This window comes from Nycticebus coucang, chromosome 12, assembly GCF_027406575.1.
Source record: "Nycticebus coucang isolate mNycCou1 chromosome 12, mNycCou1.pri, whole genome shotgun sequence".
Lineage (NCBI taxonomy): Eukaryota > Metazoa > Chordata > Mammalia > Primates > Lorisidae > Nycticebus > Nycticebus coucang.
Genome location: NC_069791.1, coordinates 59775693 through 59799863, shown reverse-complemented (window position 1 = coordinate 59799863; position 24171 = coordinate 59775693). Strand labels below are relative to the sequence as shown.

At 43.7% G+C, this 24171-nt stretch overlaps 1 protein-coding gene across 1 annotated transcript in view; it reads left to right on the top strand.

Moving 5' to 3' along the window:
* Positions 1-1622: 1622 nt before the first annotated feature.
* Positions 1623-24171, top strand: part of CACNA2D4 (calcium voltage-gated channel auxiliary subunit alpha2delta 4) — a 127539-nt gene continuing 104990 nt past the window's right edge. Inside the window, exons 1-6 of the mRNA XM_053557545.1 lie at positions 1623-1963; positions 4767-4848; positions 5921-6037; positions 8559-8618; positions 9701-9863; positions 10019-10150. Coding sequence (XP_053413520.1) covers positions 1731-1963; positions 4767-4848; positions 5921-6037; positions 8559-8618; positions 9701-9863; positions 10019-10150 — 787 coding nt within the window. The 5' untranslated portion in view covers positions 1623-1730. The remainder of the gene's footprint in view (positions 1964-4766; positions 4849-5920; positions 6038-8558; positions 8619-9700; positions 9864-10018; positions 10151-24171) is intronic.

The window sequence follows — 24171 nt, the reverse complement described above, 5'->3', positions numbered from 1 at the left end:
ATTTTGCCACCATAAAAAATTGAAAAATAGATACCTATTTATTCAGTTTTAAAAATAATTACAAATTACAAATTTTAAGAAGCCGGTAAGCACCACCCAAATCACAAAACCTTGAAAAATGACATATTCTTTTCAGTAAATACCCAACACACCTCTGTAGTGTTTTTTTCTGAATTTGTTTTATTTATAGTCTCAAAAAAATACAAAATTAATCTGAAATTAAGGCATTCATAGGAATAATTCAAATGCCTTTAGAAATGGCCGCCACGGCATATGGAGCCACGTGACTGTGTAGCCAAATTACTCTGATACCACAACATTGACTTGTTGATGAATGTGTGTAGGAGTTTTGTCACTGGAACACTTGCTTCTTCAAGCCTTTCCCTGCGTTGGTGGCAGTTCTGCATACCATTTTGTTGGAACCACCAGATTTTGTCAAGCCGCAATGCATCCGTTACACTAGGAAGCAATCTGATACGTGGACTGCACTGCTGCCAGATTTGGGGGTACAGACACAAGGATGTTGATGCTTTCCATCTTGCCTACTTCCCATCAGAAAAGAAAGCTCTGTGTGGTGTGTTTGTAATTATGTCCAGTCAATATCAACTATACTATTTTCTTCACAAGAGAGAACTTCCGTCTTGATTAGGCCTTGATGAGAACCAAATCCGCTGCTAACACTTTTATGCTTGATCTCTGCCAGAATTTTCCACCGACTGGCTCCTGGCTCAGTTATTCGGCTCTCCCCCACCACCTACTGCCAGTGGTAGGCACAAGCTCACCTGCGTGTCACCTTCCTACAGTGGGTTGGTGGCGGATAACATGTCTCTCAAGGAAGTGACTGAAAACTGCATAAATAAATCCCACTAGGCCCCAAATACAAGTCTCCCCAACTCATCTTTTCTTTAGCTGATACCGATGCCGACAGCCACCCTGACATTGTCCAGCTAAGGGACAGTTGCACAGAGAAGTCAGGATGCAAAGACACGAGGTCTTAACCAATTGTGGTCCAACTGTCTTACTTTTGCATATTTTTCAAAAACACTGTGTCGCTAGGGCTTCCCCCAGGAAAGGGAGAAGTCCCTGTGAGTGAGAGGCTCCAAAGCTTCATGGGCTTTGCAGCAAATGTGTCCCCATCCCAGACTGTGAGCAGGTGAGGGCAGGGGCCAGGGCTGCTGGCCTTCTCTCTGACCTGGACAAAGGACATCAGGCCTGGAACAGGAACTGGAGTCCTAACTCTTTGGGCCTCCCTGGGACTTGAGAGCCCCTGCCAAGAGGGCTAATGACACTACTCCCTCAGGATTGCTCCAAGGGTCACCGAGAGGATTTGTTACAGCTCTTGGTCAATCTCGTATGAACCCAGCTATTGTCCTCTGGATGGAGCCACTGCATCTTCCTCTCACTGCCTCTTTAAAGCAGAAGGGTGTGCTCTGACCCCTAAGGGAAAGGAGCTGCTGGCAGGGTAATCCTGCTGAGGTCACTCCCCATCCTGCCAACCCCTCCTTTCCGCTGCCAGGCTGGGATTAGAGGAGAGGCTGACGGATTAAAGGGGTTCATTTTGTCACAACTCTCCCTCACTCAGTCCTTCTCCAAGAGCCGCGGCTGCAGGCTGGAGAGAAGCCCTCCCCATAGGAGCCAGCTGAGAGGCTGGGCAGCCCTGGCTCCCCTGGGCCCAGAAGGCAGAAGGCGAGGGGAAATCCCAGGGGTCTGGGGGGCAGACAGACCACGCTATGGTCTGGGGCTCATCTGTCCTCTCCCTGCACCCTGACCTTGGTGGAAGCACCATGCCTGGCCCCCTCAGCTTCTACTCAAACTCCAGCTGCACCCACAGCAGGATTCCCTGGCAACAGCAGCTGGTGGCCTGGGCTCTCCTGCGGAAGGCTGCAGCCATCCTCTGGCTGCTGCTGCTGCTCAGCACCTCCCTGTCCCCCACATGGGGACAGACCGGGATTCCTCTGGAAACGTAAGCATCAGAGTCACCCCCACCCCAGAAAATCCCTCTGCCTGTCCCTGCTTCCTTCCCGAAGACCCTCTCCTGCTCCGCCCTCACTCCAGGTTCTCCCAAGGCTGCAACTGTGAGCCCTCTCCCGCCATGAGGATCTTTTCTTTATCCGCCTCCTCTCCTCCCAAAAGCTCTGCTGACTTTGGAATCCCAGCAGCCCCTGCCACTCCCCAGAAGCCTGATGGCTTCAAGCATACCTGACCACAGAGCTCACATGCCTCTTGGCATGGCCAGTGGCTCTGGATCGCCTGCAGGGTGGCCACTCCTTCCAGGGTGATTGATGCTGTGAGGCAGCTGGACAGGCCCTGGGCTGCATGATCACCGCAACACCCTGGGAGATTTGTTAAAATCTGTATCTTGACATCCCAAAGGGTAGAGCAGTTCTGAACTACCAAACAGAAGGTGGTTTGCTGAGAAGCTAAGAAAATTTGGATTTTGATGGCCTCAGTCTGCCCTTTCTGTACCTTTCTGCCTCCTTAGGCCTTGATTCTACACCCTGACTTTGAGGCCAGCTCCAAGGAGAGTCTAGTATCATTCGCACCCTGAAATAAACTCAAATTACTGGGGTTTGTGTCATACAGGCATCCGCTCTGGTGGTTTGAGTAAAGAAATTTCCAGTACATAAGGGGAGCAGAGTTCTCTAGACTGAAGAGTGCCACCCACCCAGCCTGTGTCTGACCCTGCCGCTGAAGCCCAGCAGAACAGCAGGGCCACACTGTCAACTCTGTGTCTTACTGGAAGTGGGGGCAGGGAACCCAAGCAGCACACTGACCTGTGTTCGGCCCTGCGAGCTGCATGACCTCCCCGTGTGCTGCCTGGCACTGCTCTGGGTGCGTCATGGATGACATCATTAGTGCACACGGCCATCCAGTGGGGTGGGAATGTCATCCCTACTTTGCCGTTGAGGAAGCAGGCTCCTCACATTCACAAAGCTGGTAAGTGAAAGTGTGGAGGAGCTGTGAACTCAGGAAAGGGCCTGCACTTTCACCCTGACTCTCACTGCCACACTATAAACCTGTCTGTGGATGAGAGAGATGTTCAGCACAGTTGTCACCCCCAGAACATACCCCAACTGATAGAGAAGGCAAACTCCAGGGGCAGGCTGAGGGCCAAGAACAGATGGCTGAAGTCCAGGGCGGCCTGGAGGAGAGCCAGACCATCTACGCAGAAACCCCAGGGACAGCTGAGACCAGCCTGCACACAGACATATATGCCCGCCTGTGCCCTCAGGTCTGGCATCTGCTCAGGACCCTGGCCCCAGTTCCTCCTCTCTCCTGCTTGGTCTCTTCTCAGTCTCTACTTCCCAAAGACCCTTCAGCCTCTCATGTCCAGCCACCTGCCCTCCCACCTACCAAATCTGTTCTCAACAAGGTTGCCAAAGACTCCTGTATTGCCCCATCCAGCAGGCACTTCTGGTCTCGTCTCCTCAGAGCTCTGGACACGTTGGACACTGGCCAGCCCCTTTGTCTTCAATGCCGGCGCCTCAGCTCCCATATCACTGTGCTCTGTGGGTTCTCTTAGGGCACTTGAGCTGTCTCCCTGTCTTTTTCACGTGCTGCTTTCCCTCTGCCTGGCCCTGAAATTGTTGGCGTCCCCTGTGTTTGTCGGCACTCACAGACCTTCTCCTGCCACACGTCCTACACACCCTTCTACCTTCAGAAATTCAACTCTCGCCTGTGTGCTACTGATTCCCAGCCCCGTCTCTGACTGTTACACTCACATACCCAATGCCTATGGACAGATCTTCCAGAAGGTCATGTGAGGTATTAAATTTAAGTCTGTGTCACTTGGGACACCATGAGATGTGCACCTTCCAGAGTCATGCTGAGCATGACCTGCCAATGACGCTCGGCAGCCCCGCAACAGGGACCTCACATTCAAAATAGTCCAAGCGAGAAGCATCACCTTCCATCCTCCCCAACTGGCTCCCCTGACCTTCCTGAGAGTCTTAATTTTGTTCAATAACACCACCCAGCCTGGAAAACTAGAAGTCATTTCGATGCCTCCAAGTTTTTCTGTGCTTTCTGCTTGTAATTCTCTTCTAATTCTCTTTGCCTGGCTGACCACTGCCAAACTCACAGTGGTGCCACCTTCCCTCACCACCGCCCCTCCCCAGGCTGCCTACTCCAAGGCCAAAGTGTCTCTCCTTATGTCCTCCCTGCCTGCCCTGCCCTTGGTCTCAGTGGAAGCAGCTCAGAGATTTCTCCTCCCACCCTCTTGCTTTGCACTGTCTCTGAGGCTTCAGCAGAAAACTCAGCAGACCCCAAAGGCCTAGAGTAAGGAACACTGGTGTGAGTGACTCACTGAGAAGCTGCAGCTGCTCCAGGGCAGTTCCAGTGTCATCCTTGGGATCCTCCCTGCCCGTGCCTAGACCACAACCTCTCCCTCCCATCTGCTCCAACCTCCTCTCTCCAATGGGAGCCCCTGGGGGCTGGGCCATGTTTGGTTCTGGACTTGTTAAGGTCATGGTGGGCGTGTGTACCACACACCAGTGCAGCCGCTGAGCCCAGCAGGTTCCCCAAGTCTCCTGCCCAGGAACAAGACCGCAACTTTGGGAACATTGAGGAAGGATAGAAGCTCTTTGTGTTACTGTTTCTGGGTGTGTGTCAGTGTGTGGGTGTGTACACGTGTCTCTGTGTGTGTGTGCGTGCATCAATGCATATCTGTGTACAGATGCTTGCTTTGCATGTGTGTGTGCCTGTGCACGTCCAGGCATGTGTCTCCATGGGACGTGAATACATGCATGGGTCTCATTGCCTTGTAGAGTGAAGCTGTGGGCAGATACCTTTGGCCGGGACCTGTATAACACCGTGACCAAATACTCAGGCTCCCTGTTGCTGCAGAAGGTCAGTAACCCCCTTCCAGAGGGCTCACGGGGCAGTCAGCCCAGGTCTCCTTCCCCGTAAAGAGGCAGAACCCACACATGCTGGTGCTGCAGGGGCCTTGAACATAAGCATGCTCTAGTCCCTTTATTTTCAGAGAGGCAAACTGAGGCCCCAGGGGGTGAATGATTTGCTCCTATCCTAGCCCCGTTAGACCAGTATAGCAATGACAGCTAAGGCCCCACCTGCCCTTCACAACTCCCTCCTAGTTGCCAAGCACCACCTCACTTAACTTTCTCATTTGGTCCCTCCAACCCAGGTGAGGAAGTTAGGGCAGTAATGATGTGGCATTTGGGGTAAAAACATTCTGTGAGGTCTACGCATTCCAGAGCATTCTCTAAAGCTACGTTAATGTCACATCTTACCGATGAGGAAATGGTTTGAGTGACTTCCCTGTGGCTTCATGGTTAGCAGTTTTCAGGGCTGGGCCACTAGGTGCTGGTGATCTACATTCTCTGTGAGAGCTGGTCTCTCCTGGGCGCAGGGGGTCAACCTGGACCCAGTCCTGGGTTCTCCTGGGCTCACTGGCAACTTGTCAGGCAGCTGCCATCAGTGCGTGGAACTGCTGAGCTCTGTGGGACAGTGAGAATCGAGGTTCACACCTATGTGCAAGGGGCACACTGATAGCAGGATGCATCTTCTGGTGTGCTGGGTGAAGGGGACTGGTGCTCAGGGTGGTCAAAGAGGCCCTGGAAGCTACACAAAGAATGTGGACATGTGTGTCTGGGCATCTGGGCACCTTGGCTCCATCCAGGGCCACTGATCGTGTTCATTGACTTCTCTGACACTTGGTCTGCTGCCTTGTTAAGGCTATTAACTGCAATGTGTCCAGAGCCCCTGTGACAGAGAGGACATCTGAAAAGAAGAATTGGGGGGATCACCTGAGGAGGAAAAGGCCCTGTCCCAGCTCCTAGTTGAGTAAAGGAGGCTTTGTGTGCCTGGATGCACCTGCTGAAAGGATGGAGGCAGCACCTAATCAGGTGCAAACATCCCGGTGCAAACAACAGGGGATGCCTCTTCCACTGTTCCTGAACAGAAATACAAGGACGTGGAGCCCAGTCTGAAGATCAAGGAGGTGGACGGCCTGGAGCTGGTGAGGAAGTTCTCAGAGGACATGGAGAACATGCTGAGGAGGAAAGTCGAGGCTGTCAAGGTGCTCCAGGTTCTGTGGGGGATCTCTCTCCAGCCCCGAGACCCTGAACAACCCTCACCCACATCCTGACCCTGCACCCTCCCACACTCACAGCCCTCTCCAACCTTGCGAGCCTCTGCCTTGTCCCTGTGAAAGCCAAAAGAATCTTTGTAAAAGGGGGAATGATGAGAAGGAAGCAAGAGGAGAGGGGAGGGCCCAGGGTGAGAGCTCTGCCCCAGGCTGGCAGTGTCCTGCATTGTAGGATTACTGAGGACTCAGCACCACGTGACTGGTACAGAACGCCACAGGAAGACAGCGCCCAGGGATGGTTCCCTGAGGAGGGATGGGTGGGAGCAGAGCTCGCTGAGGTCAGCCAGGCACAGCTGCCACTCTCCTCTCTTCCCTTCCCTCATTCAGCTCTAAGGACCCACCCTGCATGGCCCCCAAGTGTTTGGAGGGCCCCCCGGGCAGTGGAGGTGCTACAGTGATGGGGCTCATGTTTGGGTGATTCCATCCCTGGACATCCTCCGAGTGGGCCTGGTAGAAACAGAAGTGTCTCCCCCAGATGCTTGTGGAGACCTGGTTCGTGTAAATCAGTAGATACAGTGTGGTTGGGGAGATGCAGTCCCTACTGCACCAGCCGGGAGTTGGATCATTCAAGACCAGTGTGGTCCCTAAAGAACTCCTAAGACAGCCAGGAGAGAGGAGTTGGGGCTGGCAGTTGGTTGGGTGGGAAGGCTGGGGCAGTGCCAGGCAGCAGGGGAAGGGAGCCTCCCCTGTGTGCTTCCTCTGCTCACAGGGCGGAGAATGCAGGGCTGGGTTGCTAGGGCCTCATTCCCATGTATGCCCAGGTATAGAGGCGAGGGATATTAGCATCAGGAACCAGTGAGGAGATACCTGGGGCTCTGAATCACACAGCACAGCACCAGCAGAAATAACTGCCCCACGCATCAGCCAGCCTTGTGTGAACAGCCTCTCTGGGTTGGGCACAGACACAAGGGTGTGGAACTCGTCTGAGTTCAGGCATTGGTCCTTGTGGCAGCAGAGTAACAAGACATCCTGGGACATCCCAGAGGCTGAGGCTCCAGGGTCCCTGTGTCCTTCCATAACCTCAAACATAATAAATGCTTGCTCAAAGAACTTTCTCCAAGCACCGGTCCCTGCCTTTTGCTAGGAGTGGGGGTCTGTAGGGGCTGCAGACCTTCTATGAGGGTACCCGTGGGAGGTGTCCTGTAAAGCAGCACTGAAATAAGTTTTTCCCTGTGAAACTTCTTCATCATATCTTAGGAATTGGGGCTGAGAGTGGGGAAGGCAGGAATGAATCTGACTTACAGTTGCATAAATATAAACCCAGAGAGGCTTAGTGTAGGCCCCCAACCGAGCCAGAGCAGGTGACCCCCAGGTTCTTTCCCTGGCCCTTACTTCCCCTGACACTCTGTGATGCTTTTAAATGCATATTGTGGTAAAATACTCATAACATAAAACCTACCAGTCATTTTAAAGTGTATTGTTCATTGGTGAGAAGTCCGTTGGCAATGTAGCCATCGCCTCTATGTAGCTCCAGAACTCTTCCATCACCCCAAACAGAAACCCCGCCCCATCACACAGTCACTCCCCAGTCCCTTTCTCCAGCCACTGGCAGCCACTCATCTGCTTTCTCCCCACAGATTTGCCTATTCTGGATATTTCAGCACAAACGGAATCACGCATGTGACTTTGTATCTGCCTCATTTTATTTGGCATAATGTCTTCAAGGTGCATCCGTGTTGTAACATGAATCCGAATTTCATTCCTGTATGGTTGAATACTATTCTGTTGTCTGGCTATCCCATATTTTGTTTATCCATTTGTCAGCTGATGGACATTTGGGTGGTTTCCACCTTTTGGCTTTGAATACACATATGCACATATTTTATTAATAATAGACTTTTTTAGAGCAGTTTTAGGTTCATGCCAAGGTAAGCAGAAAGTAGAGAGAGTTTCCATTCACTTCCTGTCTCCACATACAACCTCACCACTGTCATCCTGCACCCAGCGGTACATTGTTAGAACCAACGTCATTATCATAGTTCACAGTAGGGTTTACACTTGGTGTACATTCTGAGAGTTTTGACATGTGTGCAGTGACATGTATCTACCACTACAGTACCATACAAAAAAGTTTCACTGCCATAAAAATCCCCAAGCACTGGCAACCTCTTTTCACCGTCTCCCTAGTTTTTTCTTTCCAGAATGTTGCGCAGTCAGGATCATGTGGCACGTCGCCTCTTCAGATTTTATTTAGGAATGTGCACTTGCCTTTTGGCTATTGTGGGTTGTGCTGAGCATTTCACACACAAGTTCTCATTTGAGTCCCTGTTTTGGGTTCTTCTGGGCATAAGTGTGGAACCCCTGGGTCACACTCTTTAACTTACTGAGGACCTACGGGGTCCCTTTTACCCATTCGTAAAATGGGAGGAGGATGTAAAATGTACAGGAACATGAAACAATTCTTCACCTTGAGAAGTTTTACGAATTTCCCCTTTACCTTCCTGTCCTTCAGAGTCTCGTGGAGGCTGCCGAGGAGGCCGACCTGAACCACGAATTCAATGCCTCCCTGGTGGTGAGTCCTACCCCGGCACTGGTGCCTGGTCACCTGAGCACTAGGTGTGGGGGTGACCATGGGGGGCAGCAGTCCGCTTACTTTATAGACGCTTAGGCAAAGTACCGTGCTAGCTCTTGGAGGGAGATTTATTCATGACCTTGAAACTCTAGTATGAAGCCCATAACAAGTCCGTACAAATGGATCAGCAGAGCACTAGGAGGATGCAGCTCAAGAAGGGGAGGATGGCTGCAACGCCTGCAGACAGGGGGCCCAGGCAAGGCGTGGTGAAGGAGTCGCTGGGCGCAGGGAAAAGAGCAGGCACAAAAATGAGAAAACAGTGCAGGGTGAGGGAATAGTGAGTGCTTAGCCCCATGTGCTCAATCTGGGGACAATGCAGAGTGGCCTTGGAGGTCTGGGGGGGAGCCTGGGATGTCAGGGAGGAGTCTGGCCCCACGTAGCAGGTGTGGTGGGTGTGGCAGGTTTGAGCAGGGAGGGACATGGCTGGGAAAGGCTAATGTTAGCCACAGCGTCCTGAGGTAGAGCTAGTACAGAAGCCTGGGGAGGTCAGTGTGAGGTGTCACCGAGGCAGTCCTGGCGGGAATGGTCAGAGTATAAGCCTGGTAGTGTGGAGGGCAGAAGAAGAGGCTCTGAGGAGACAAGCTGGGTGGACCTTCCAATGCTGCGTGAAAGAGACAAAAGGATGGAGCCACCCTAGCATGCTGAGATGCCTCGGGCACCCTCTGGGTCTCTGGAGCCTCCTGTGAGGCAGGACCAGGTGGTGCCTGCCCACGAGCTGTCTCCTATCCCCTGAATCTCTGTCTACCAGCTTTGTCCCCAACTCTGGCTGTGTCCCACACATGATATGAGGTAGACAGCTAAAGCAGTAGTCAGGACAATCTTGATCAAAACCCAGCAAGCCAATCATTCCAATGGTTGCATATGGGATGTCCCTGACCGTTGCCAGAATTCTCCACCCAGGTGTCTCGTGCGGTCACAGCAGCCTCCTGGCCTTTCTCACCTGTGGGGGCCTCTAATCTGTGCCTCCCTCTCCCTCTGCATGTCCCTGCGCCTGGGCATCTCTGCGGCCCTCCCTGCCCCAGTTTAACTACTACAACTCCGGCCTGGTCAACGAGCGAGATGAGAAGGGCAACTACGTGGAGCTGGGTGCTGAGCTCGTGCTGGAGTCCAACGCGCACTTCAGCAACCTGCGGGTGAACACCTCTGTCAGCAGCGTGCAGCTGCCCACCAACGTGTACAACAAAGGTAGCCCTCGTCCCCATGGCCAGGCGCTCTCATCTGCTCATTTTGATGGCTGTGGGGGTGCAGGGTGACACAGGTGGCTTTGAATAGTTTGTCTCTGTTTTTTGAGAGAGCTGTGATCTTTGCAGAGCTGTAATCTTTGTCATCTCACCCTTCAGATCCAGATATTTTGAATGGAGTCTACATGTCAGAAGCCCTGAACCCCGTTTTTATGGAGAACTTCCAGAGAGATCCGACATTGACTTGGCAATATTTTGGCAGTTCAACTGGATTCTTCAGAATCTATCCTGGTAAGGACCTGGCATCTCCATGATCCTCTGGGCTCCTTCTCTGGCAATAAGGCCTTGGAGATGGACCCTGGCACCCTGGTTCCCAGCAAAGGGGGATGGCCCCCTATCCAAGAGCACACCCAACAAAGAGCTGTTCAGGGTGGATGTGCACATCCAACAAAGAGCTGTTCAGGGTGAGTGAGTGAATGAAGCCATCAGACACTGTGGAACCAGCCAATGAGTGCCCACTCCTGCTCCATGTAAAGCACCATGGGAGCTGTACAGGAGGATGAAACTATTCTTTACCTTAAGAAGTTTAATCCTACTTAGAAAAATGAGGCCTACTCACTTGAAGTGTTAAGCAGCAAGGTAGGAAATGTCACAGGTTACATTGTGATTAGTGGCCAACTTAACAGAGTGGGAAAAGCCCCCTTGTCTACCAATACAAATAAAAGACAAAATGTGTATTACAGAGTTTGCAAGAGAGCCACCTCTTATCACTTTCCATTTAAAATAACTCACCTCTCTACTTCACCCCAACTCATTTTTTTAAAGAGGCAGAGTCTTTTTTTTTTTTTTTTTTTTGTAGAGACAGAGTCTCACTGTACCGCCCTCGGGTAGAGTGCCGTGGCGTCACACGGCTCACAGCAACCTCTAACTCTTGGGCTTCCGCGATTCTCCTGCCTCAGCCTCCCGAGCAGCTGGGACTACAGGCGCCCGCCACAACGCCCGGCTATTTTTCTGTTGCAGTTTGGCCGGGGCTGGGTCCGAACCCGCCACCCTTGGCATATGGGGCCGGCGCCCTACTCACTGAGCCACAGGCGCCGCCCAAGAGGCAGAGTCTTGCTCTGTAACTCAGGCTAGAGAACAATGACACAATCACAGCTCACTGTAACCTTGAACTCATAGGCTTAGGTGATTGTCTGCCTCAGCCTCCCTAGTAGCGAGGACTGCAGGTGCTCACACCACCAGGCCCAGCTAACTTTTCTATTTTTTGTAGAGCCTGGGTCTTGCTGTGCTCCTCCTTTGGTCTTGAATTCAGGCTGGTTTCAAGCAATCAGCCCCAGCCTCAAAAAAGTCTGGGATTACAAGTGTGAGCCACCATCCCTAGCCCCACCCATTTTTATATTTTAGCACACAGTTCAGAAAGTCTCAAAGTTGTCCTACTTTTCTGAAATAAGAAGCCAGACAGGCCCTAAGAGCCCTCTGTGTTCACAGACTAGGAAAGTCAAGCCCTGTCCCGCAGTGCAGCATTACCTCAGAGCTACCGTGTTCCCATCTGAGCACATTCCCGCCCCCCCCCCCCCCCCCCCGTGCTCCTCTGCCAGCATTCACAGCTAGCTATCACATCTTTTTCTGTTCCTGGGAGCCTGAATGAGTTAGTTTATCCCTGTTCCCTGTAACAGCTCACATACCCCTCCTATCTTCTCCAGGGTAGAATTCCTATAACTATTCCTGACACATTCAGGGCTTCCAGAATCACTAACTTGTATGCAAACAACACAATCCCAGTATGAGCTCATCAGTGAGCAGAGAAGGGCCATTTCTCATATCCTTAGGCACATTTGCATATTCAAATCTGCCCCTAGGTAGACAGAATTAGATTGACCATAATTCTTTGGTCTGGCATACAATTCCCGTCCATCCATGGAAGCTCATTTTAATTTATTTAATGTACAACATAGTGAATGCCTGTCTACACACCATCAGCACAAGACCCAGAATATTACCAATAACTTACACCCACCTGTGTGCACCTCCTCTGTCCTACCCTCACCCTCCCCACTGGTCAGGTAACAGCTAACCTGAATTTCGAGCTTATCACTCTATTTGGATTTTTTGACTCTTTTTTTAGTTTTGTCTCATACTTACACACACACATACATGTATTTTTAAATTGTTTTATTTTGATAAATATATATAACAGAATTTACCATCTTCACTATTTTTAGGTGGTGTTAAATACATTTATGTTACACAACCATCGCCACCCTCCACCTAGAGAACTCTTTGTGTCTTGTAAAAGTGAAATTCTCTACCCATTAAATAACTCTCGAATCCTCTCTCCCTCCCTCCAGTCCCTGGAAACCACCATTCTACTTTGTGTCTCTATGAGCTTGATTACTCTCTGGGTAGCTCCTACACGTGGAATCATACTGTGTTTGTCATTTTGTGATTAGCTTAGCATAATTTCCTCAAGGTTCATGTTGCAGCAGGTGTCAGAATGTCCTTCCTTTTCAAGGCTAAAAATATTCCATTGTGTGTATTGCCACAGTGTGTATATTCATTTATCTGTCAATGGACATTGGGTTGGCTCTTGTGAATAATGCTGTTATGAACATGAAAGTGCAAATATCTCTCCAAGACTCCACTTTCAATTCTTTTGGGGTATATCCCCAGAAACAGAATTAATGTTTTGAGGACCTGTCATCCCGTTTTCTACAGAGTTCGTACCACTTTACATTCCTGCAATAGTGCACAATCTACGCCAAACTTGTTATTTTATGTTCGTGATGGAGTTTTTTTTCCCATGATAGCTGTCCTAACGGGTGTGAGGTGATGACGCATCTCGCATGGTTGTTTAGATTTGCATTTCCCTGACAGTGACTTTGAGGATCTTTTCATGTGCTGATTGGCCATTTGTAAATCTTCTTTGAAGAAATGTCTACTCAAGTTCTTTGCCTGGTTTTGAGGGTTCTTTTTTTTTTTTTTTTGGCTTTATTGAGTTTTAGGATTCTTTGTACTTCCTGGATATTAATCTTCTTATCATATATACGATTTGTAAATACTCTCTCCCATTCTGTGGTTTGCCTCTTTACTCTATTGATATGATCTTTTGATGAGCAAACTTAAAAATTTTTCATGAAGTCTAATCTGTTCATTTTTTTCTTTTGCTGACTATGCCTTTGGTTTTATATCTAACAAATCAGTGACAAGTCCAATGTCATGAATCCTTGTCCTTGCTTTCTACCTAAAGTTTTACAGTTTTAGGTCTTTCATTTCCATTTTGAGTAAATTTTTGTATAGGAGGTTAGGCAAGGGTCCAATTTCATTCTTTTGCGTGTGGCTATCCAGTTGTCTCAGCACCATTTGCTGGAAAAAAAATGACCTTCCCCCATTGAATGATTTTGGCTCCCTTGTAAAAAATCACTTAATCATATACATTAGGGTTTATATTTTGTCTCTTTACTCTGTTTCATTGACCTATATATCTGTCTTTATGCAAGTACCATTCTGTTTTGATTATTGTGCTTTGTGGTAAGTTTTGAAATCAGGAAATATGCCTCCTCTGGATTTTTTTTCCTTCCTAAATTGTTATGATTATTTGGGGTTCCGTATGAATGTTAGGATAATTTTTTTTCTGAGACAGAGTCTCAATCTGTTCTCCCAGGCTAGAGTGGCATAGCCTCACCTAGCTCACAGCAACCTCACACTCTTGGATTCAATGATCCTCCTGCCTCAGCCTGCCAAGTAATGGGACTATAAGCACCCTCCATGACGTCTGGCTAATTTTTCTATTTACGGTAGAGATGGGTCTCCCTCTTCCTCAGGCCGCTCTCAAACTCCTGAGCTCAAGGAATACTATGCCCTCACCTCCCAGAGTGTTAGAATTACAGGTGTGAGACACTGTGCTTGGCCAAAATGGTTTTTCTATGTCTTCAAGAGCCACCATTGGGATTTTGATAGGGATTGCATTAAATCAATAGATCACTCTGGGTATTGCCATCTTAATAATATTAAGTATTTCAATCCATGAACATGGGATGTGCTTCCAATTATTTCTGTCCTTTCAAATCTTTCTGGAAGGTTTTATAATTTTCATTGTACAAATCTTTTACCTCCTTAGTTAATTCCTAAGTATTGTATTTTGTTTTTTATGTTATTATAAATGGGTTTTTTTCATAATTTCTCAGATTGTTCATTGTTAATGTATAGAAATGTAACTGATTTTATGTGTTGAGCTTGTATCCTGGTACTTTGCTGAATTTATTTATTTGATCTAATAATTTTTTTCTGTGTGTAAATCTTTAGAGCTTTCTACATATAAGATTATAACATCTGCAAACAGAAATAATTTTACTTCTTCCTTTCCAAGTTTGATGCCTTTTATTTCTTTTTTATGCCTAATTTCTCTTGCTAAAACTGCCAGTATTATGAATAGAAGGCAAAAGTGGGCATCCTGGTCTTATTCCTAATCTTAGAAGAAAAGCTTTCAGTGTTTTACCATTGAGTAATGTTTTTATTTATTTATTTATTTATTTAATTTTACATATACATGTGTTTATTAAGTCTCCATTTTTTTGCCTTCACAAAATTAAAAAGGCTCAAAATTTAATAGCAATAACAATGTTTAAGACAAGGACTAGAAACAAAAACCTCGCAAAGAACGAACAAACATAAATACATTCAGAAAAGGAATCAGACAGTTGCTACATCAAAATATTAAGCAACAACAATAATAATAATGCAAATAAAGTAACATTCACACTGTCAAATAAGAGTATATCCATTATAGAATGTCCTGACTCTGAGATTCAGTATGGAGTCATCAGTTAACTTCTTCTTATTTTTTTTTAAGTCTCAAAAAATAGAAAACCAATATTTATAAATAAAAGTAACAGATAATTTCGAAAAACAGATTATGCCAAATCTTATAGACAATAGAAAAAGAAGAAATACTTCAAAATCATTCCACTTGATCTGGGTACACCTGATATTAAAATTGGAGAAAATATATTATTATAAGGGGGAAATTACAAACATATGTCACTTATAAATGAGGATGCAATATCCCAAACAACATATTAACAAGTTGAATCAAAAATCAATGTTTAAGTAATGTACTTCGGTCAAAATTAAATTCAATATATGTGAGAATTAGTCACTATTTTCTTTTCTTGTTTTTTTTTTTCTTCTTTTCCTTTCCCTCACCCACTCCCTCCTTCTCTATCTGGTCTCCCCTTCCTCGAAGCCCTACTGTGTCATTAATTGTCATTAATTGTCCTCATATCAAAGTTGAATACATAGGATTCACACTTCTCCATTCCTGTGATGCTTCACTAAGAATAATGCATTCCACCTCTATCCAGGTTAGTACAAATGCTGCAAAATCTCCATTTTTTATGGCTGAATAATATTCCAGGGTATATTCCATGTACCACAGCTTACCAATACATTCCTGGGTTAAAGGACATTTGGGTTGTTTCCACATTTTGGCAATTGCAAATTGGGCTGCGATAAACAGCCTAGTACAATTGTCTTTATAATAAAAGTTTTTTTTTCCCTTCTGGATATATGCCCAGTAATGGGATTGCAGGATCAAATGGGAGGTCTAGGTTGAGTTCTTTGAGGTTTCTCCATACTTCCTTCCAAAAAAGGAAGGAAAACTGTGTTAGTTTGCAATCCCACCAGCAGTGTAAAAGTGTTCCTTTCTCTCCACATCCGTGCCAGCATCTGCAGTTTTGAGATTTTGTGATATAGGCCATCCTCGCTGGGGTTAGGTGATATCTAGGGTGGTTTTAATTTGTATTTCTCTAATAATTAGGGATGATGAGCATTTTTTCATATGTTTGCTGGCCATTCATCTGTCATCTTTAGAGAAGATTCTGTTCATCTCTGTTCCCCATTGATGTATGGGATTATTGGGTTTTTTTTCTTGTGGATTAATTGAAGTTCTGTATAAATCCTGGTTATTAAGTGTTTGATTCAAAATATGCAAATATCCTTTCCCATTGGGTAGGTTGTCTATTTGCTTTGGTTATTGTCTCCTTGGCTGTACAGAAGCTTTTCAGTGTAATTAAATCCCATTTGTTTATTATTGGTTTGCTATTGCCATGGCAGTCTTCCTCATAAAGTCTTTACTCAGGCTGATATCTTCCAGTGTTTTTCCTATTCTTTCTTTGAGGATTTTTATTGTTTCATGCCTTAAATTTAAGTCCTTTATCCACCTTGAATCAATTTTTGTGAGTGGAGAAAGGTACGGGTGAAGTTTCAGTCTTTTACGTGTGGATATCCAGTTCTCCCAGCACCATTTATCGAATAGGGAGTCTTTCCCCCAGTGGACGCTCTTGTTTGGTTTATCGAAGATTAGGTGTCTATAAGTTGTTGGTTTCATTTCCTGGTTTTCTATTCGATTCCAAATGTCTATGTCTCTATTTTTGTGCCAGTGCCATGTTGTCTTGACCACCATAGCCTTGTAATACAGCCTAAAATCTGGTATGGTGATACCCCTGGCTTTGTTTTATTACTAAGAACTGCCTTAGCTATACGGGTTTTTTTTTTCACTAGTTTCTTGAGTGTTTTATCATTAAAGAATGTTGAATTTTGTCAAATGCTACATCAATTGGGATGATTGGAGTTTTATCCTCTTCATTCTGCTGATATGGTATATTACATTGATCAGTTTTCATACATTGATCAGTTTTCATACCTTGAACCATCTTTGCATTCTAGGAATAAATTGTATATCCTACTATGATGTATAATCCTTTTTACATTAACATTTAACCTATTTATATTTAAAGTAATTACTGATAAGGAGACACTTATTTTTGTCATTTTACTGTTTGATTTCTATGTGCCTTATAGCTTTTTAAATCCCCCCTTCTGGCATTACTGTCTTATTTTGTTTTTAAATGATTTTTTTACAGTGAAACATTAAAATTCTTTTTTCATTTCCTTTTATACATACACATGTATTCTATAGTTATTTTATTTGTGGTTTCCAAAGAGATTACATGTAACATCTTGAAGTTAATAATACTCTAATTTGGGTTTATACCAGCTTAACTTCAAATAACATGCAAAGACTGTGCTCTTTTACAGCTCCATGTCTACTCCTGTTGGTTACTGATATCACGAAATTACATGTTTATACATTCTGTGCTCCCAAACATAAATTAAGGCTTCTGAATGCATAAGTTTCTTAAATTATATAGAAAGCAAAAATTTGCATTACAAACAAAAGTTATAATAATACTGTCTTTCACATAATAATTGCATTTTAAAATGCTTTAGTCTCTTAAATCATGCAGAAAACGAAGTGAGTTCAAACCAGTGTTACAATAGGACTAACTTTGATAACTGCCCATGTATTTGCCTTTATAAGATCTTTATTTCTTCATACGGCTTTGAGTTTCTGTCTAGTGTCCTTTCATTTTACTCTGTAGGACTCCCTTGAGCATTTCTTAAAGGGCAGGTCTAATTGTAACAGAAGTGGATTGCTTTTATTCATCTGACAATATCTTAATTTCTCTCTCATTTTTGAAGGATAAAACTGTCCAGATATAAGATTCTTTTTTTTGAGACAGAGTCTCACTATGTCACCCTCAGTAAAGTGCTATGGCATCACAGCTCACAGCGACCTCGAATTCTCAGGCTTAAGTGGTTCTCTTGCCTTAGCCTCCCAAGTAGCTGGGACTAAGGCACCTGCCGAAACACCTGGCTATTTTTTTTGAGGTTGTCATCATTGTTGTTTAGCTGGCCAGGGCCAGGTTCGAACCTGCCAGCCTTGGTGTATGTGGCCAGCGCTGTAACCACTGTGCTACGGGCACCGAGCCCAGATATAAGATTCTTGATTGATAGTTTTTTCCCTTCCCCTTTAGCACTTTAAATATATCAGACCACCTACTGTAGCCTCCAAAATTTACAAGGTCTGACAATTAAGTTCTTAAAGAGGCATAAACCATGATATATTTATCCCCCCTAAAAAAAGCCAGAGGAGGCATAATATTGGTATGACAGTGTCTCACAGCTGTGTTTGTGTCAACATGTGGCAGTGTTTTGCTGATTGGTGTTCATTATTGTTGCTGTGTGTTTTTGTGTGCCATGATGAGAAAGTCAGAGCTTGAATTAGAGCAATGAACAGACTCATAAATTTCTTGTTAAATTTGGCAAGAGTGATAGTGAATCAGGGACATGTCAGTCCAAGTTTATCAGGATAAGGCCATGAAGAAAACAGCAGTGTACAAATGGATTAAGTGTCTTTTAAGGAGAGAAAAGTGTCACTGATGAAGAGTTCAGGGCCATGAGCAACAAGTAGAACTGATGAAAACATTGCAAAAATTCATCAAATTGTGAATCAAAATCTTAAGCTGACTGTGAGAAGCATAGCAGAACAAATAAACTTAAATGATAAACAATTGGGAAAATCTTAACTGAACATCTTGTCATGAGAAAGATGTAGTTCTTACATCGTGACAAGGCACCAGCTCACATGGCACTGTCTATAAGGGAGTTTTCAGCCATTAAACAAATAACTGTATTGGAACACCCTCCCTATTCACCTGATCTGGCCCCCAGGAACTTTTTTCTTTACTCTAAGGTAAAGGAAATATTGAAAAGAAGACATTTTGATGACATGCAGGACATTAAGCGTAATATGACAACACCTCTGATGGTCATTCCAGAAAAAGAGCTCCAAAATTGCTTTGAAAGGTGGTCTAGGTGCTGGCTAGCTAGACCAATGAATAGCTTCCCAAGGGGAGCATTTCAAAGCTAGATCAGTGAACCGCTTCCCAAGGGGAGCATTTCAAAGCTAGATCAGTGAACCGCTTCCCAAGGGGAGCATTTCAAAGCTAGATCAGTGAACCGCTTCCCAAGGGGAGCATTTCAAAGGTAACCATAGTGATATTCAGCAATGAGGTATATAAGCCCTTTTTCCAGGATTGGTTTGTGAACTTAATTGTCAGACCTGCTGTGATGAGAAATCTACTGATTATATTGTTGAGGATTCTTTGCATGTGAGGAGTCCCCTCACAACTTTCTGCTTTTAAAATTTTCCTTTGTCCTTACCTTTTGAAAAGTTAATTATAATCTCCATGTGGTTCTCTTTGAGTTCATCTTACTAAGACTTTACTGGGCTTGGACATTTATATTCATGTCTTTCATCAAATTTGGACTTTTCAGCCATTATTTCTTCAAATAGTCTCTCTTCCCCCTTTTCTCACTCTTCTCCTTTGGAGACTCTCACAATATGTATCTTGGTCATCTTGATGGTTTCCATGGCTTTTTAGACTCTGTTCATTTGTGTTTGATTTTTTTTCTTTCTGTCCCTCAAACACAATAATTTTCTTTTCTTTTATTTCTTTCTTTTTTCTTTTGTTGTTGTTGAAACAGAGTCTCACTATGTCATCCTTGATAGAGTGTCATGGCATCACAGCTCACAGCAACCTCAAACTCTTGGGCTTAATTGATTCTCTTGCCTCAACCTCCCAAGTAGCTGGGACTACAGGTACCTGCCACAACGCCTGGCTATTTTTTGTTGCAGTTGTCATTGTTGTTTAGCTGGCCCAGGCTGGGTTTGAACCCTTCATCCTTAGTGTATGTGGCTAGTGCCATAACCACTGTGCTGCAGGCACTGAGCCAAACTCAATAATTTTCATTGTCCTATCTTCAATTGCACTGATTCTGTTTTGTGCCTTCTCAAATATGCCTTTAAATGCTTCTAGCAAATTTTTAATTTCATTTATATTTTTATCTCCAGAATTTCTTTTTAGATTTACCTCCAGTTTATTCATATATTGTTTTGTAACTTTCTTTACATCTTTCTTTAGTTCTTTGACCATCTTGAAGATACTCGTTGAATTCTTTGAGAGATCTATCATATGCTATATTTCAGAGACAGTTTCTGTGGATTTTTTTTTTTTTTTTACTTTGAATGGGCCATACTTTCCTGGGTTTGTTTTGTGTTGTTTTGTTTTTGATTTTTGGTATGCCCGGTGATTTATTTGTTGAAAACTGAATGCTTGGATATAATGGTGTAGTAACTCTGGAAATCAGATTCTTTCTCCTTCTCTGGTTTTCATTATTGGTGGGGATGGTGGTGGTGGTGGTGGTTGTAAGCTCTCTCTGTGCTGCTACTTCTGCTACCTCTGAGCCTGAGGTATAAAGTCAAGGTCTTTTCTGAGCCTTTCCTTGGGTATGCATGATCACTTTATAATTTTCTCTCTATATGCAATTGTGTGTGAATGTTCTAGTCTTTAATGTCTGGCTCACGGAAAGGGAAAAAGAGAAAAATGAAAGGAGGAAAGGGGGCAAGAACTGTTTACATTTTCTGGAATTAACACTAGCCAGAGGGAGAGGGGCTGGCAACAATAGGAAGAGGTACAACAACAACGGTCAACCACTTCTTTATCAGAACCTTTGTGATCAGAAGCAGCAATCAGAAATCAGAACCCCAACCTTCATTATTTGGAGAACAGGGTTCTTTTGCCCACCCTAGTCCCTGAAAGTTGTGTGCAGGCTGCTCCAAAAACACATGCATGGCTGCCTTCCACAGAGTTGGGGGGTAAGAAGTTGTACTGTGCTAGGAGTTGAAATTGGCAGAAATTAACTGCAATTTACTACCCAAGACTTCCAGCTGGAAGTTGTAAGCCTTTAATAAACTTCAGAATCCCAAAATAGTTACCCAAAGTAGTTATATCAGGCAGATTCTACTAATGCAATTGTTATCCAGGTAAGGATACAGCTTCTTGGTGTTCTACCATCTTCTAGAATTCTCTCTCTCGTTTGCTTGTTTTTAAAATTTGTAAAGCTGGTTTAATGCATAAAAATTTAGAACTTAATTTTTCATTCAATATTGTGCTACCAAAATTCACGTGGGTTGTCATTTATTATTTGGGGTAAATATATCATGGTTTATCCATCCTCATGACACCATCTGGGTTGTTTCTAGTTTTTGTTTTTCTTCTTTGTTTTTTATGTTTATGGACAGTATTGTTATGAACATTCTTACACATATCTCTTAAGACATATTATGAGAGTTTATTTGGGATATACACTTAGGAATAGAATTACTAGGTCCTAAGATATATGGATATAACTTTTAAGAGAAAATTTCAAGTTGTTTTCCAAAATATTTGCATTAATTATATTCCCACAAGCAATGAATAAGAAATCTTATCAATGAATGTTTTTTCTAACTCTGCATATTGTTAAACTTTAGAATTTGTTGTTAAAAACTTTTTAGGATAAAATGGCATTTCACTGTGTTCTGGTACCACCCTTTCTGGATCACTCATTAAGTTGTGCATCTCTTTTACATGTTATTAGTTATATGTATTTCCTCTTCTGTGAAATGAATATTGCCTTTTGCCCATTTAAATACTGAATTTTCTTTTTTCTTCCTATTTTTTTTTTTTTTTGAGACAGAGTCTCATTTTGTCACCCTCAGTAGAGTGCCATGGCATAATAGCTCACAGCAACCTCAAACTCTTGTTGCTTCAGCCTCCCGAGTAGTTGGGACTACAGGCACCTGCCACAACACCTGGCTATTTTTAGAGATGGGAGTCTCATTCTGATTCAGACTGGTCTCAAACCTATGAGCTCAGGTAATCCACCCACCTGTGCCTCCCAGAGTGCTAGGATTACAGGCATGAACCATTGCTCCAGGCCTTGAATTTTCTGATGTTAACATATTCTTGCATTCCTGTGAAAGACTTAACTTGATTATAGTAAATTATGTTTTTATGACTTGCTGGATTTGGTTTGCTAATATTTTTGTTTAGGATATTTGCATCTGGGGCGGTGCCTGTGGCTCAGTCGGTAAGGCACTGGCCCCATATACCAAGGCTGGCAGGTCCAAACCTGGTCCCAGCCAAACTGCAACAAAAAATAGCCGGGCGTTGTGGCAGGCACCTGTAGTTCCAGCTACTCAGGAGGCTGAGGCAAGAGAATCACCTAGGCCCAGGAATTGGAGGTTGCTGTGAGCTGTGTGATGCCACAGCACTCTACCGAGGGCGATAAAGTGAGACTCTTGTCTCTACAAAAAAAAAAAAAAAGATATTTGCATCTATATTTATAATTGAAATGTTCCTGTAATGTTTATTTCCTGTACTGTTCTTGTCAGGTTTTCAAAGTTATACTACCTTCATAGAATAATTTTGCAAGTATTCCCTCTTTCTGATTTCTGGAAGCATATTAATACGATTATAATGATATTTTCCTTAATAAAATTTATCTATTAAACCATACAGGCCTGATTTTTCTTTATAGAAATATAAAATTACCACTTCAATTTACTGAATGCTTGTAACGCTAATGCAGTTTTCTATTTGTTTTAAAATTTGATGAAATACTTTTATTCAGAATTTCTCCATTTGAGAATTTCTTCATCTGAGTTTTCAAATTTATTCATTTAAGTCTATCATTTATCTGTCTTTTTTCTCTATAATTTTAATTACTCTAGATACCTCATATTAAGTGGAATCATGCAGCATTTGTCATTTTGTGACTGACTTACTTCAGTTAGTATGATCCCCTCAGTATTCATCCATGTTGTAACACGTATCATAATTTCCTTCCTTTATAAGGCTGAATAATATTTCATTTTACATATACACCACATTTTGTTTATCCATTCAATTATTGGTAGACACTTGGTTGCTCCCACTTTTTGGCCATTTGAATAAGGTTACTATGAACATGTGTGTATAAGTATCTCTTTAAGATCCTGCCTTCAATTCTTTGGGGTATATACCTAAAAGGGGAACTGCTGACTCAAGTGGTGATTCTATTTTCAATTATTTGAGACATCACCATACAATTTCTCACAGCAGTTGCACCATTTTACAGCAACAGTGCATACATTGCCATATTTCTGGAGTTTGGTTGTTTCTGGAGTTTCTGTTTTTTTCCTCAGTTTTTTCTAACAGTATGAGATCCTAATGGGTATGAGATGTGGGCTCATTGTGATTCTGATTTGCATTTCCTAATGATTAGTGATATTGAGCATCATTTCATGTGCTTATTGACCATTTGCATATCATCTTAGAGAAATGTCTACTGAAGTTCTTGGCCCATTTGAAAATAGAGATGTTTGCTTTTTTGTTGTTGTTGAGTCATGGGAGCTCTTTACATACTCTGGATATTAATCTCTTGCCAGATATATGATTTTCAAATATTTGCTGCCATTCTGTGGGTTGCCTTTTCACTCTGTTGATTCTTAATTTATCGTTTTCAAATCTTGTTGCCTATGATTTGGTGTCATGGTAGTGTTTTAATTATCATTTGCTTCTAAATATTTTTAAATTTCCTTGTGATACCTTATTTGATAATTTAATTGTTTAAAAGTATGTTTTTAATTTACAGATATATAGGAATTGTATATTTACCTTTTGTTATAAATTTATAATTCAATTGCTTTGTGGTCAGAGGAAGTACTGATTATGTGAAATTAATTTAAATTTATTTTAATAGCCTAGGATGTTTATAAATATGCCACGTGTGCCTGAGAAGAATATGGCTGTTCTCATTGTTGGATGAAAAATTCTATAAATGCTGTTAGATCGAGCTTGTTAATTGTGTTGCTTAAATGTTCTGCATCTTTGCTGATTTTATGTTTCTTGACCTTCATTAACCCATATATCACTTAATTTAAGTCTCATTTGTCTGATTTTCATAGAGCGATACCAGCCTTGGTTAGTATTTAGCTAATATATCTATTTTACCATCCCTTTACTTTGATTTTGTTTTAGCTATATCTCTTAAAAATGTAACTTTTAAATTTTTGTCCAACTGGCAGTCTCTTTTGCTAGTTGGCAAGTTAAGCACTTTTACATTTATTGTAAGTGTTAATATATTTGAATGTGCTATCATCTTATTTTTAATGATACAAAACATTTGTACCTATTTATAGGGTATATATGATATTTTGTTACATGCATAGAGTGTGTAATGATTAAGTCAGGGTTTAGGGCGTCCATCACCTTGAGTATTTATCAGTTGTATATGTTGGGAACATTTCAAGTCTTCCAGCTATTTTGAAATATGCGATATAAAACTGTTGACTATTGTAACCGAATTCTGCTATTGAGTATTAGAATTTACTTATTCCTGGGCGGTGCCTGTGGCTCAGTTGGTAGGGCGCCGGCCCCATATACCGAGGGTGGTGGGTTCAAACCCGGCCCCGGCTGAACTGCAACCAAAAAATAGCTGGGCGTTGTGGCGGGCGCCTGTAGTCCCAGCTACTCGGGAGGCTGAGGCAAGAGAATCGCTTAAGCCCAGGAGTTGGAGGTTGCTGTGAACTGTGTGAGGCCACGGCA